At 35.2% G+C, this 11,902-nt stretch overlaps 1 protein-coding gene across 2 annotated transcripts in view; it reads left to right on the top strand.

The window, feature by feature from the left end:
- The first annotated feature begins 3,855 nt into the window (after positions 1–3,855).
- Positions 3,856–11,902, top strand: part of abca12 (ATP-binding cassette, sub-family A (ABC1), member 12) — a 125,125-nt gene continuing 117,078 nt past the window's right edge. The window contains exons 1-4 of one of the 2 annotated variants that reach the window (XM_053234053.1): positions 3,856–4,171; positions 5,129–5,229; positions 5,788–5,898; positions 7,028–7,121. In XM_053234053.1, coding sequence (XP_053090028.1) covers positions 5,830–5,898; positions 7,028–7,121 — 163 coding nt within the window. In that variant the 5' untranslated portion in view covers positions 3,856–4,171; positions 5,129–5,229; positions 5,788–5,829. The remainder of the gene's footprint in view (positions 4,172–5,128; positions 5,230–5,787; positions 5,899–7,027; positions 7,122–11,902) is intronic. The other variant, XM_034304457.2, reaches the window with a different exon arrangement.

The following is an 11,902-nucleotide window of genomic DNA, read 5'->3' as shown; positions in this document are numbered from 1 at the left end:
ACTGTTTAAAATAAATGAAATGTATATTCAAAAAAATGGATCACTATGAACCTGTGCGTCTTGCACCAACGCAAAAATGTAAAGCATCACATTGTTAAAAAAAAGTTTCACTCGTTCATGAAAAGACTTTACAACTCTCACGCTCCCCTGAGCTCTAACGCACCTGTTTCCTGTTTACATCCAAACAACTCAGTTGATTTAATGCCAGTTTTTTTTTTTTTTTTAAATCTTCTCCTATTGTAGCTCTGATCGTTTTGTTTTCTCTGTGTTTTTGATCCAGTTTCTCTGTTTTACTCTGTTTGCCCAATCCTTTGACTTCTGCCTGTTCTAACCACGAGTCTGTTAATAAAGATTAATCTCACGCCTACATCCACCTGCGTCTGGAATTTACCTCTGGAATTCCCAGGAGCAATTAACACATTCATTTAAATAATTATTAAAATTAGTAAGTTATGTGACGTTATGCTTTCTCATAACTACACACCTTTAATATTAGCTTCACTGTCATTACTGAATAAAAAAAATGCTTTTAAATGAAGAGTGAATAAAAAGCGGTTAGTCCGAGGTTTCCTGAACTAGGGGTCGTGACCCTACTTGGAGGTCGCTTGATTTTATAAATGGGGTCGTGAGAGAAGCTTCACAAAATAAATCTTCTCTTTCGTTTCATTTGTTTATTTTACAAATCGTTATTAAAAATGTTGAAGATGATTTTGTGTGCTAATATTTTGAAGTGTACTGAGAGTCACATTCAGACAAGTCACGTTTAAATGAATAACGTACGTGTTATTTTAGTCTTTTTGACTATGTGCAGGAGCAGGAGCACATGCTGACGTCACGCTGCACTAGTGTAGTTCAGCAATAAAAAATGGACAGATTTCCCCATCTATCTACCTCCACTAAACAAACTAGCATTGTGTATAAAATCACATACTTATGAACTATTCTAGACCGTTACTGAGTACTAACACTAACCATCTTCTGGATTTTCTAGATTAGTAAATACTTTTGAACGTGAGGTGAGGGTTTTTGATTTGCGACGCAGCTCATGACAACAATCATGACGACAGCGGAAAGTTTTAAAGCGAGACAGAGCTCGTCAGTGTGTTGAATATCGCTGAGGATAAACAGTTTGACGTGTAAACCTGAAAGAGAGGGATGTTCTGGCTTTCATGTGTCATCTACTGAATGTCTCTTTTAAATCTTCTGGATGTACATAGATACGCAAGCGAGTGTGTGAACACACACACTCATATGTAATCACGCACCAAGTTTAAACCAGGCTCGGCTGCGTAGCGCCGGACCGTATCACACCACCCCGGGGTGGATTATTTTCCTATAACACACCACAACACTTCCTACTAGACTGGCAAATCAGTGCAAGGAATATGCTTTTGGTTTTTAGTCACTTCCGTTACACATATGTATGTTATTGATACAGTAAAATGTACAAATAGTAGTTAGAAGAGTTGTTAGTGTATAGAACATTAGGTCTATATTAGAAATCTGGATGGTGGTCAAGGCTTTGGGGTTGCAGAAAATCCGTAATGTCCATTTGGAGTCCAAAACATCTGGATTAATCCAAGAGTGCTGGAAGAGGTAGATGGCAGCTTTATGTAATTTTTTAAATTTCATAATTCAGCTCAAGGCCTGTAAGGAATGTGTGATAATGCGTAGGGGAATTGGTGAAGTTTAGTAATCAGTTTATAAAAATAGAGCAAGGGCTTGTAGGAATATTTTAGGGAAAAAAACAAAAACAAAAACAAACAACTCACAAGAGAGAGAGAGAGAGAGAGAGAGAGAGAGAGTCGAGCAGTACGTCTCACATAGTGATAATACCAACAGCTGAAATGCAGGTCTCAGGAGACTCATGGCACTACAGGGACTGGATCCTGAATCCTGGATGCTGTAAATAACCCGCTAAGGGCCACACTGAGTGTACACATGGTAATAGCAGTGATTAGGAGTGAGACAGACGGCTGGGATTCGGGTACGAGCACCAGCTCTGTGCTCAGTAACAGCAAAGCAAGCACAACTAACACATTCACTCAGTGGTCTCAGTTATTTACATTTATATTTATATTTATTCATTTAGTAAAGCGATATATCAAGCAGAGAACAATACAAGTAGTGCTACCATACAAGGGTTTTAATTGCGTGCTAGACGAGCACAGAGTAGAGGTGTAAGAGCCAGTGTAAGTGCGGATTATTTTTTAAAATTATTTTATTTATTTATTTATTTTGAGTGGGGACAAGTTAGGAGTTAGTTATAAAAGTTATAAAATCTGTTACAGTATAAGAATATGTGTTTAATGTGTTGTGTATTTCTAAATATAAACACACACACAAACACACACACACACTACAGTTACATGCTTATGTCTTGATCAAACCTGCTTACATACTGACATTGTTTTTTTTTTATTTTTATTTATTTATTTATTTATTTATTTTACAGTAGCTTATTTATTTACTAGCGAAGTTAGACATGCTTCATGTTTCACTCTACAGTGCTGCTGAATTCTGGATTCTGATTGGATAGATTCATTTTCTATAACAGAAGCTCAGACAGTAGTGTAGCTGCAAATCACAGGTTTATTATTATTATTATTAATGTGTTTGATTTAATACTTTATTGTTTCTATAGAAACAGAGACATGTTCAGTGGAAACTCCACATACACTACCTGAAAAGAAAAAAGTCTTTAATCCGTAAAATGATACGATACGAACTTTTCTTAAAGTGAAGGGACTTTTGTTTAACATTTAACATGGAAGGAGTCTCCAGTGTCAGAGGCGAAGGTGTAACTTTAAGTTTTATGACATTTTCCAGGACCGAGGAGTTTTTTGCCTAAGTTTCATAGAGAGAGAGAGAGAGAGAGAGAGAGAAAAGAGAGGCTGGTGAGGAGGTAAGTGTTTATACTGTAGCTGTTAGAACGTAAATGAGAACAGGCGCTAACTTGTTTCGTGGACGTTCCACACCCTGTCGTGTTTTATTTAGAAGTAAGGTTCTGATGACTTTGCAATTATTTCCGATTTCCTCGCAGCAACATCTCTGAATGGATGATTTAAAGCAAATCTCTGGATTTCTGAGGGAATGAAAACAGGATTCATCCACTCATTATAACTGAAAAGAAGGTTAACATGCTGTGTTGGGTTTGCTGCACTGTATTTGTCTTCATACCCGGTTATGATGTGCACATTGTGATGAAAATACAGTATGTGATGACCTCAGCATAAACGAATATAAAACCTGAGTATTTTAAATCAATTTTAAAGAAAAAAAAACAGAAAAAAAGATCATGAGGTTCAACACTGATCTGTCAAATACTGCTATTACTACAGTGGATATAAAAAAGTTTACACGCCCCTGTTAAAATTTTAGTTTTTCTTTTATGATGTAAAAAACGAAATCAGATAAAACATTTCAGATCTTTCTTCACCTTTAATGTGACATATTAATGAACAACAAAAATTCAAGTGATATAATGACTACTTACATATTAAAATACCAAATTATATAATGTATATATATATGTATATATATTATAATTTATATAAAACATTAATACTACTACTGCACTTATTGCTTATTAAATGATTATTATGATTATTAAATGCTACTGCTTATTAGTTACTACGTTAATAATAACTAAAATTACATTAGCAAAGCATAAAGTATAAAATATTTAATATATATTATAGTCTTTATTAAATAATATTTATACAAGTAAAGAGTTAGTTATTATTATTATTGTTACCGCAACTTTGTCAGATCATTGAACATACACTTGCGTCATTTCTCTTACTCAATCTTCCACACACACACACACACACACACACACAAACACACACAGGTGATCAGACGAGTAAAGGAACTGGCTGGGCAGGCTGTGTGAGCAGAGCGACAGGTCCACAGGTAAGCTCATTCCCCCCGTGTGCACCTGTAGAAAAGGAAAGGAAATCTGTACTCATTCATTATAACGGATTTCACCGCAACGCAAGCTTCTACAGGATTAACCTCTTCACTGAACTACTGTCTAGTCTGCTTTTCTTCATTTCTGCTGCTGTTTTGGTTGCTGCTCACATGGAGACCACGCTCTGCTAGGATTTACCTGATTTCTCACATCTGCTTCTACAACCGATAACCCGTAAGCAGTCCTGAAGAAACTGAGGTACGGATACACAAATCTAATCAGATCTCCCTAATTTATGAAATTACAGATTATGAGTCAAAGCTGTACCTTTGATATTTGATTGTTGACACTGGAGAGAATACCGGGTTGGTCCGCTTTTAACATTGCCACATAATTTATGAATCGCTATATACTGGATAATTTTACCACAATTAGTGAAATGACTAGAAAAAAAATGTATAAAGACATTTTAAAGAAAGAAATGTAAGAATTTCCTGTATTAGTATCATTTATACACTGTCCGAAATAAAGGGACCAAACTGTAGTTTTCCTTGTTGTATCTTTCACCTGGAAATGTGAATATGTTGTACCTTTAAAATTAATTTAAAATACATTATTTAAAGTACATGTACCTGTTAAACATTATTCTAAAAGCTAATTAAAGGTACATTTCATGCACCTTCCCAGTTAAAGGTGACAAGTAAGAAATAACACACAAAGGGCCATGCTCTTATAGGAAAATAATCCACGACTGGAGTTACTGTTACCATTCCGAAGTTGATTATTTTCCTATAACAGCACATCCTGAAGTGTTTTATTCCTCTTATACCACAACAATTTGCCAACAATTACATTTTTAATTTAATAATGAACAACATGTCATGCCTTTTATCCATTTATAGTTACATTTAATGTTGTGCAACATCCGTGAAACAAGAACAGTTCCTCTTCTCACTTACGTTATAGCAGCTATAAACAGTCGTTCCCCCTCCAACCTCTTTTTTCTCTCTCTTAAAGTTCATAAGACTGAAGATGTCGGAAAAACCTGAACTTACAGCTTCACCCCTGACTGTTACAAAGCACTGACACTGGAGACTCTTCACTTCCATAAATGTTAAATAAACGTCTGTACAAGTCTCTGTGAATGAGCTGTTACTATAGAAACGATAAAAGAGCGCATTAATAATATTAATGAATCTGTGATTTATGTTACAGCTGGAGCTTCTGTCCGAGCTGCTGTTACAGAAAATTAATCAACACCTTTTGATTTGAGAAAAGTACAGTTTGGTACCTTTATTTTGGCGAGTGTAGATAAGGTATTTATTCAAGCTGTTCCTAAATTATGTTCACTCTTACAAAAAAAAATAATAATAATAAAAAATAAAAAAAAAGAAAGGGTTTTAACTTTTAAACCTTCCATTAGTGGCAAAAACCATATTAATAAAAATAACATTAATTAAACTTATTTATTTTTATTTTTAATTTTCAAAATACAATTTTTATTATTATTATTATTATTATTATTATTATTATTGTGATAAATGTGAGATACCAGGTAATAAGATACCAGCGGTTGAAAGTTGTTCACTTTTTGTTTTTTATTTATTTATTTTTTCAACAATTGAACATTTATGATTATGATTCCGAATATTCACCTCTTTTTTTCAAAATATGATTTTGCTTTTAATTGTCAATTTCCAGATTGTTGGTTTTCCTGAATAATTTTTTACTTATAATTTGAGGTACTTAACATGAATAATTTTTACCTTCAACCCTCATTTTGAATTTTTTTTTCAGTATTTTGAGTAGTTATAATTTTGCATGATATTATTTCTCTCTGAATTACATGAATTTGTGTTCCTCTGTTTCTAAAGATATCCCACCTCTCGTCCGGGTCAGTAGTTTTCCTCTCACTGATGGCTGGATTCTTCCAGCAGTTACGACTCCTTCTTTGGAAAAATGCCCTGGGGGTCATCAGGCAGCCGGTGAGTTCAGTAGAGTTTGTATTTTATAATTCAACAAAATATTTGTGGTTTATAGTTTATTTTAGTAGACACACTGTGTTTATAGTTTCAGAGCTTCAAGCAGGAGTGGAAAATGTACTTTAGTAAAAGTGCGAGTGTAAAAAAGTAGAAATACGGAGCCAAAAATCTACTTGAGTGAAAGTCAAAGAGTATCTACATTTAGACGCTCTCAAGTATTCAAAATAAAAAAGTAAATATTTTAACTGATGGAAAAAGCTGGCCACAAGTTCATCATGCTCGATCCCGAATTTAACAAGCTAATTTACAAAACTTAACTAGCTAACTAATTTAACAAACTAATTTAGAAAACATAACTACCTACCTAATTTAACAAGAAAATTTACAAAATTTAACTAATTACCTAATTAACAAGCTAACTTAAAAAAACTTAACTAGCTATCTAAGTTAACAAGCAAACTTACAAAACTTAACTAGCTACCTAAGTTAAAAAGATAAATTACAAAACATAAATAGCTAGATAACTTAACAAACTAATCTATAAAACTTAACTAACTAGCTAATTTAACAAGCTAATAAAAAAAATTAAATAGGTATTTAATTTAACAAGCTAATTTACAAAACTTATCTAGCTAGCTAAGTTGACAAACTAAATTACCAAACTTAACTACCTAATTTAACAAGCTAAGTTACAAAACTTAACTAGCTACCTAAGCCAACAAGCAAACTCGCAAAACTTAAATAGCTAAATAAGTTAACAAGCTAATTTAAAAACTATATATCTAATTTATCAAGAACATTTACAAAAACTAACTAGCTAACTAATTTAACAAACTAATTAACAAAACTTTGAAAAAATCTTAGAAAAAAGAAAACGTCACTTTGAAGTAATTTGACGGTCGACATGAAAGAGATGAAAAATCAAGGGTTTTTTTTTTTTGGAAATATAATTAAAAGTAAAAGTATTCTCAATTACATTAATGCTTGAGTAAAGTACAAATCTTTCAAAATAGTATTTAAGTAACGAAGTTCCTCAGGTGCGTATTTCCCCACGCTGGGATTTTAAATGAGTGGTTGTTGGTCTGAAATATAGAAATGGAGTTTTATTAAACGTGTGATTTTTGGTTCTCAGGGCTGGTCTCTGGTTCTCCTCATCTGGCCTGTAGTGATCTTCATCATCTTAGCCATCACTCGCTCGCAATTTCCTCCAATACTCAAAGACACGTGTAAGTCGAGACCTCATTTCATTTCATTTCACTCTCTGACATCACTTCCTGAATGAGTATGGGATTTGCGCTGGTTTGGAAACACACACTCACTCAGAACTCTCTCATTTTATGAAATAAATCATGAAACACTTGGATGGTTATGGGTTCTAGCTTTGTAAAGGGTTTTCCTGTTCTGTTGTAGGGTTCTCTAATGTTGTAGGACCTTTAATGGTTCCTCTGAACTGAAGAACGCTTTAAATGAAACTTTTCTTTCTAAGAGATTTCAGAATTTCTACGTCTACAAAAAACGTTCATCAAGGATTGTTGAAAGTTAACAGTTCTGGTTTTCTAGTTCTAGAAATAAAAACCCTCTGTCGTAGAACCTTCTGTTCTACGTAGAAAATTTACGGGTTCCCCCAGAAGATGGGGTAGAACCTTTTTTCCCTCTAAGAGTGTAGATCCTGCTAGTGCCCAAGCTTAGATCTGTCATTTGCGGATGTAGCAACAGTGTAGTCTCATTCCTGAGAACCGTTTCTGAACATTAGAGTTCTCTGAAATTTTGCTTCCTTTTTATTTCAATTTCTTAGTTTTTTTTTTAAATAATGGATGTTCTGAGAATGTTTTTATCTTCTGTTGTTATAAACATTCCTACAACGTTCCTGCAACAGTTTCCGTCGTGGCAATGTTGACACGGAGAGTTCCACAATGTTTGTTTTTATCTAACTGTGAACATTGTGTAAAGGAAAAAAAAAGGAGAATAAAGAGAATCATTATGTAGAACCCAACAACAGATCTTCATTATAATAAAGTTTATTAAAGCTTTGCAAAGGCAATCTATAAAAAAGCTGGTTTTTAGCATACTTAGTGGTTCTTTGCATCCTAAATGTGCTCAGCTAGAACTCTTTCTGGGAAGGAATCCCTCTGTTGTGTGGTTCTGTATCGAAACTGTAAGGGTTCCACCAAAGGGACAAAATGTTTGTTAACCACATGAATACATAGTTGCAGGTTCTTTCCTTCTTACATGGGTTCTGCTTGGAACTCTCCCTGATAAAGAAACCTGCTGTTGTACGGTTCTACATCAGGGTTCCCGCCTGTAAGGGGAAAGTAAGTATATTTTTTTAGGAATGGACTTTTTTTCAACCCAAAGGGTTATATGCATAGTTATGGGTTCTACCTGGAACCCTTTCTGATCAGGAAACCCTCTGTTGTACGGCTCTATGAATGTTTTCCAAAGAATGCACATAAATTAGAAGAGTACCAGTTCATGTACACTCTTAGAAAAGGGTTCAGTAAGCTTAACTTTCATAATTAAGGGTTCTTTTCTACTTGGAACTTCCTCTGATAAAGAAACCCTCCATTGTACGGTTCTACATCAGGGTTCCCCCCTGTAAAGGACACGTCAGGAAAACTCAACATTTTGCCTTTACATATTGCCATTTCTAAGAATGTATGAAATGTTTTTAACCGCAAAGCTTATTTTCATAGTTGCAGATTCTTAGGTTTATTAGAACCCTCTCTGATAAGGAACTCCTCTGCTATAAGGTCCTATATAGAACCTGTAAGAGTTTCCAAAGAGGGACAAGTCAAAGCAACCTTAAGAGCTCTGGATTAAACTGAAATCTTTTTTCCTAAGAATCTACAAAATGTCTTTTTCAACCCCACGGGTTATGGTTCCAAGTTATGGGTTCCTCCTGGAACTGTTTCTCTTATATGGTTCTACATAGAACCTTACAGATTAGAGAACCAGTTCATGTGCACTCTACAAGGCTCTACAAGGATTAGTTAAAAGTTCTTTGCTTCTTTAAGAGGTTCTAATTGAAGCCTTTCTGATAAGAAAACTCTCTGTACAACGGTTCTACATAGAACCTACAAGGCGGTCCAAAGAGGGACAAGTCAAAGAAATCTCTTTTAACAAAGAGCTCTACATTTTTTTTAATATTCATTTTTTTAACCTCAAGGGTTACTTGCATAGTTACGGGTTCTACATGGAACCCTTTCTAAGGAAACCCATGTTGTATGGTTCTACATAGAACCTTACAGGATAAAAACAAGAAAAACACTACGGATAAATAGATGGAGCTTATTTTTTTCTAAGAATGTACTGTAAATGAGCTTACGTGCACTCATTTAAAAGTTTTCCATAAGGATTATTTGTATAGTTATGGGTTCTTTGCTTCCTTAAGAACCCTTTCTGTTATCTACATAAAAGCTGTAAATGTTCCCCCTGTAAGGAACAAGCCAAAGAAACCTTAAGAGCTCTAGGTTTAACCTTTATTTCTTCTAAGAATGTACAATATTTTTTAGCCACAGTAGGTTCTTTGCTTCTTTAAAGGGTTCTCATAAGGAGACTTTTGTTTGTACGGTTCTATATAGAACCTATAAGGCTTCCGGTCTATAAGAAACAAGTCAAAGGAACATTAAGAGCTATAACTGATGGCACCAGTTCATTTACAGATATAAAATGGTTCTGCAGGAGCTATTTACATAGTTCAGGGTTCTTTACTTCTTAACAGGGTTCTACCTGGAACTCGTTTGATAAGGAAGCTCTATTGTTGTATTGTTTACATTTAACCTTTATTTTTTTAATATGAATATACCAAATGCTTATTTTTAACCACACAGGTTATTTGCATCGTTACGTGTTCTACCTGGAACTCTTTCTGATAAGGAAAACCTGTGTCTTAGAGGGTTAAAGCACAAGAAGAACGTTTTAGATGACTAGACACTTTTATTTTTAGAACGTTTATTTCTGTAAGAGTGTAAAGAAATCATGGTACATGACAGGCTTCTTCCTGTCTCACTCTTAATAAAAGCATTGTGGGGTTTTTTTTCCATTGAACGAGCACAATAGGAGGTGGATTGAGGTGTAATGCGATGCTGTGGCTCTTTCACTATCATGAGAACCTTCCTTAGACGTTCTGTGTCTTGTTAATCTGCATATATGCGGTAACAAATTTAGCCACACCTAATATCGTGATGCTCCTTCATGGATATGATAACTGGAATAATAGAAAATGCTGATGTTATGATGGTTTGTGGGTTTCTCTAGTTGGCCTGGTGTCGTGGTGGTGTTTTTTCCGTGTATTGTTTACAGTGATACAGTAAGAGGCGTGAAAAAGCCGGGAGCTCAGTTGTGTTTTGCTTGAAAAGCTGGCTGCAACAAGATCCCGCTTCAAACCCAAACTCCACTGGGGTATTATTCTTATACACAGTGTTGTTGCCTCATGATTGGCCTCCGCTGGGAGTCAGCGTGCTTTCTGTGGTCTCTTTCTTCCTTTTGTGCAGCTCTTGTCTGCGTAGATACACGACATCCAGGGAATATGGTTAAAGATCATTAAGAGAAGATGGTTCTTTATCAGGAAGGGGATCAACAAGTATACAGATTATAATTTTATTTAAAAAAATTGCTATTTGCTACATTAACATTACCAAATTTAAGTGACACAAGTCTGATTTTCCGCCTTAATGTGAAGCAGATCTGCTTTTTTTTTCTCAGGAGAGACATGCTGGCGCACTGGGTTGCATTCACAGATCCAGGATCTCCTGTTTGATCCTGAGCTCAGATTACTGTCTGTGCAGAGTTTCACGTGTTCTCTCCGTGTGGGTTTCCTCCCACCTCAAAAAAACACTCCAGTTGGTGGATTGACTCCAGTAAATTTCCCCTACGAGTGTGTGAATGTGTGTGTGCCCTGTGATGGACTGGTGTATTCCTGCCTCACACCCAGTGTTCCTGGGATAGGCTCCAGATCCACTGTGACCCTGACAGGATAAAGCACATACTGGAAGTGACACAACATCTTAAAAAAAAAAATAAAAAATTTAAAACAGACCCAAGCCAGTTTTTTACATAGTCCTAGATTGGACAAATATCCAAATGTGCAGTGGCGTAACGTGAACGTGAATACCGAAATTGGAATTTCCCAATGCACTTTAATGCACATAAACAGAGGACAGTGACAGTGGTGACTACTGTATGTCCAGAGGAAGGATAAGAAAACTGGGGATTTATTTGATATCTAGAGAAATGAATCGATTCCTACTGAATGATGCAGAAATACTCAATGAACCCTTCAGCGTCACGGTCCCACCGTTCCTGTCTCCTCTATGCCTCGGTGGATCAGATAAGATGTACTTTGTAGGTTGTGACAGATAGACAGATCCAATCTCAATAGCAATGAGGTGTGTAATATGAATGTAATGTACACATCGTGGGTGTGAAAGTACAGTATGAGGAAATATTTAGAATTGCATGGTTACTAATGGAAAAAGTATTAATGGATATATAAAGGCGTGGTTTTTTTTTTTTTGGTGGACTGGAGGAATTTAGGAGTGGCATGGTTAAAGCAGCAGACGGAAATTTTGTACATTTTGAGTAGAACCTGTTTGGTTTCAGCACCTTCTCCTCATGGAAATATGTATTTAGGGTGTGACACTACAGCTGCACTAGAGGTTTGGTCACATCACTTCGTTTTTTCAGATTTCAGACGAGATCTATTAGTCTGAAAGTTAGCAACTTCAAAGCTCCGCCCACTTCACAATCACATCACGAAAAGTTTATTTCTTGCTCTAACAAATTATGTATCATTTTTTCATATAAACCTTAAAATTGAAAATTAAACCTAAAAATATCTTTATAAACCTGATAAACCACATTTCCAAGAGTGGAAATTCAAACTATTTTTTTTCTCAAAACATGCTATGTCAGGTGTTTCCTCTGGGTTTGAGAATCAGGCTTTACTTTTTAGTTAAAAATGTGATTATGTGCAGAAAGACACACAGAAAATGGGGTTATTGAAATG

The sequence above is a fragment of the Pangasianodon hypophthalmus genome, chromosome 5 (genome assembly GCF_027358585.1).
Source record: "Pangasianodon hypophthalmus isolate fPanHyp1 chromosome 5, fPanHyp1.pri, whole genome shotgun sequence".
NCBI classification, from domain to species: domain Eukaryota; kingdom Metazoa; phylum Chordata; class Actinopteri; order Siluriformes; family Pangasiidae; genus Pangasianodon; species Pangasianodon hypophthalmus.
The sequence above is the reverse complement of the archived record's forward strand: the minus strand, read 5'-3'. Positions and strand labels throughout refer to the sequence as shown.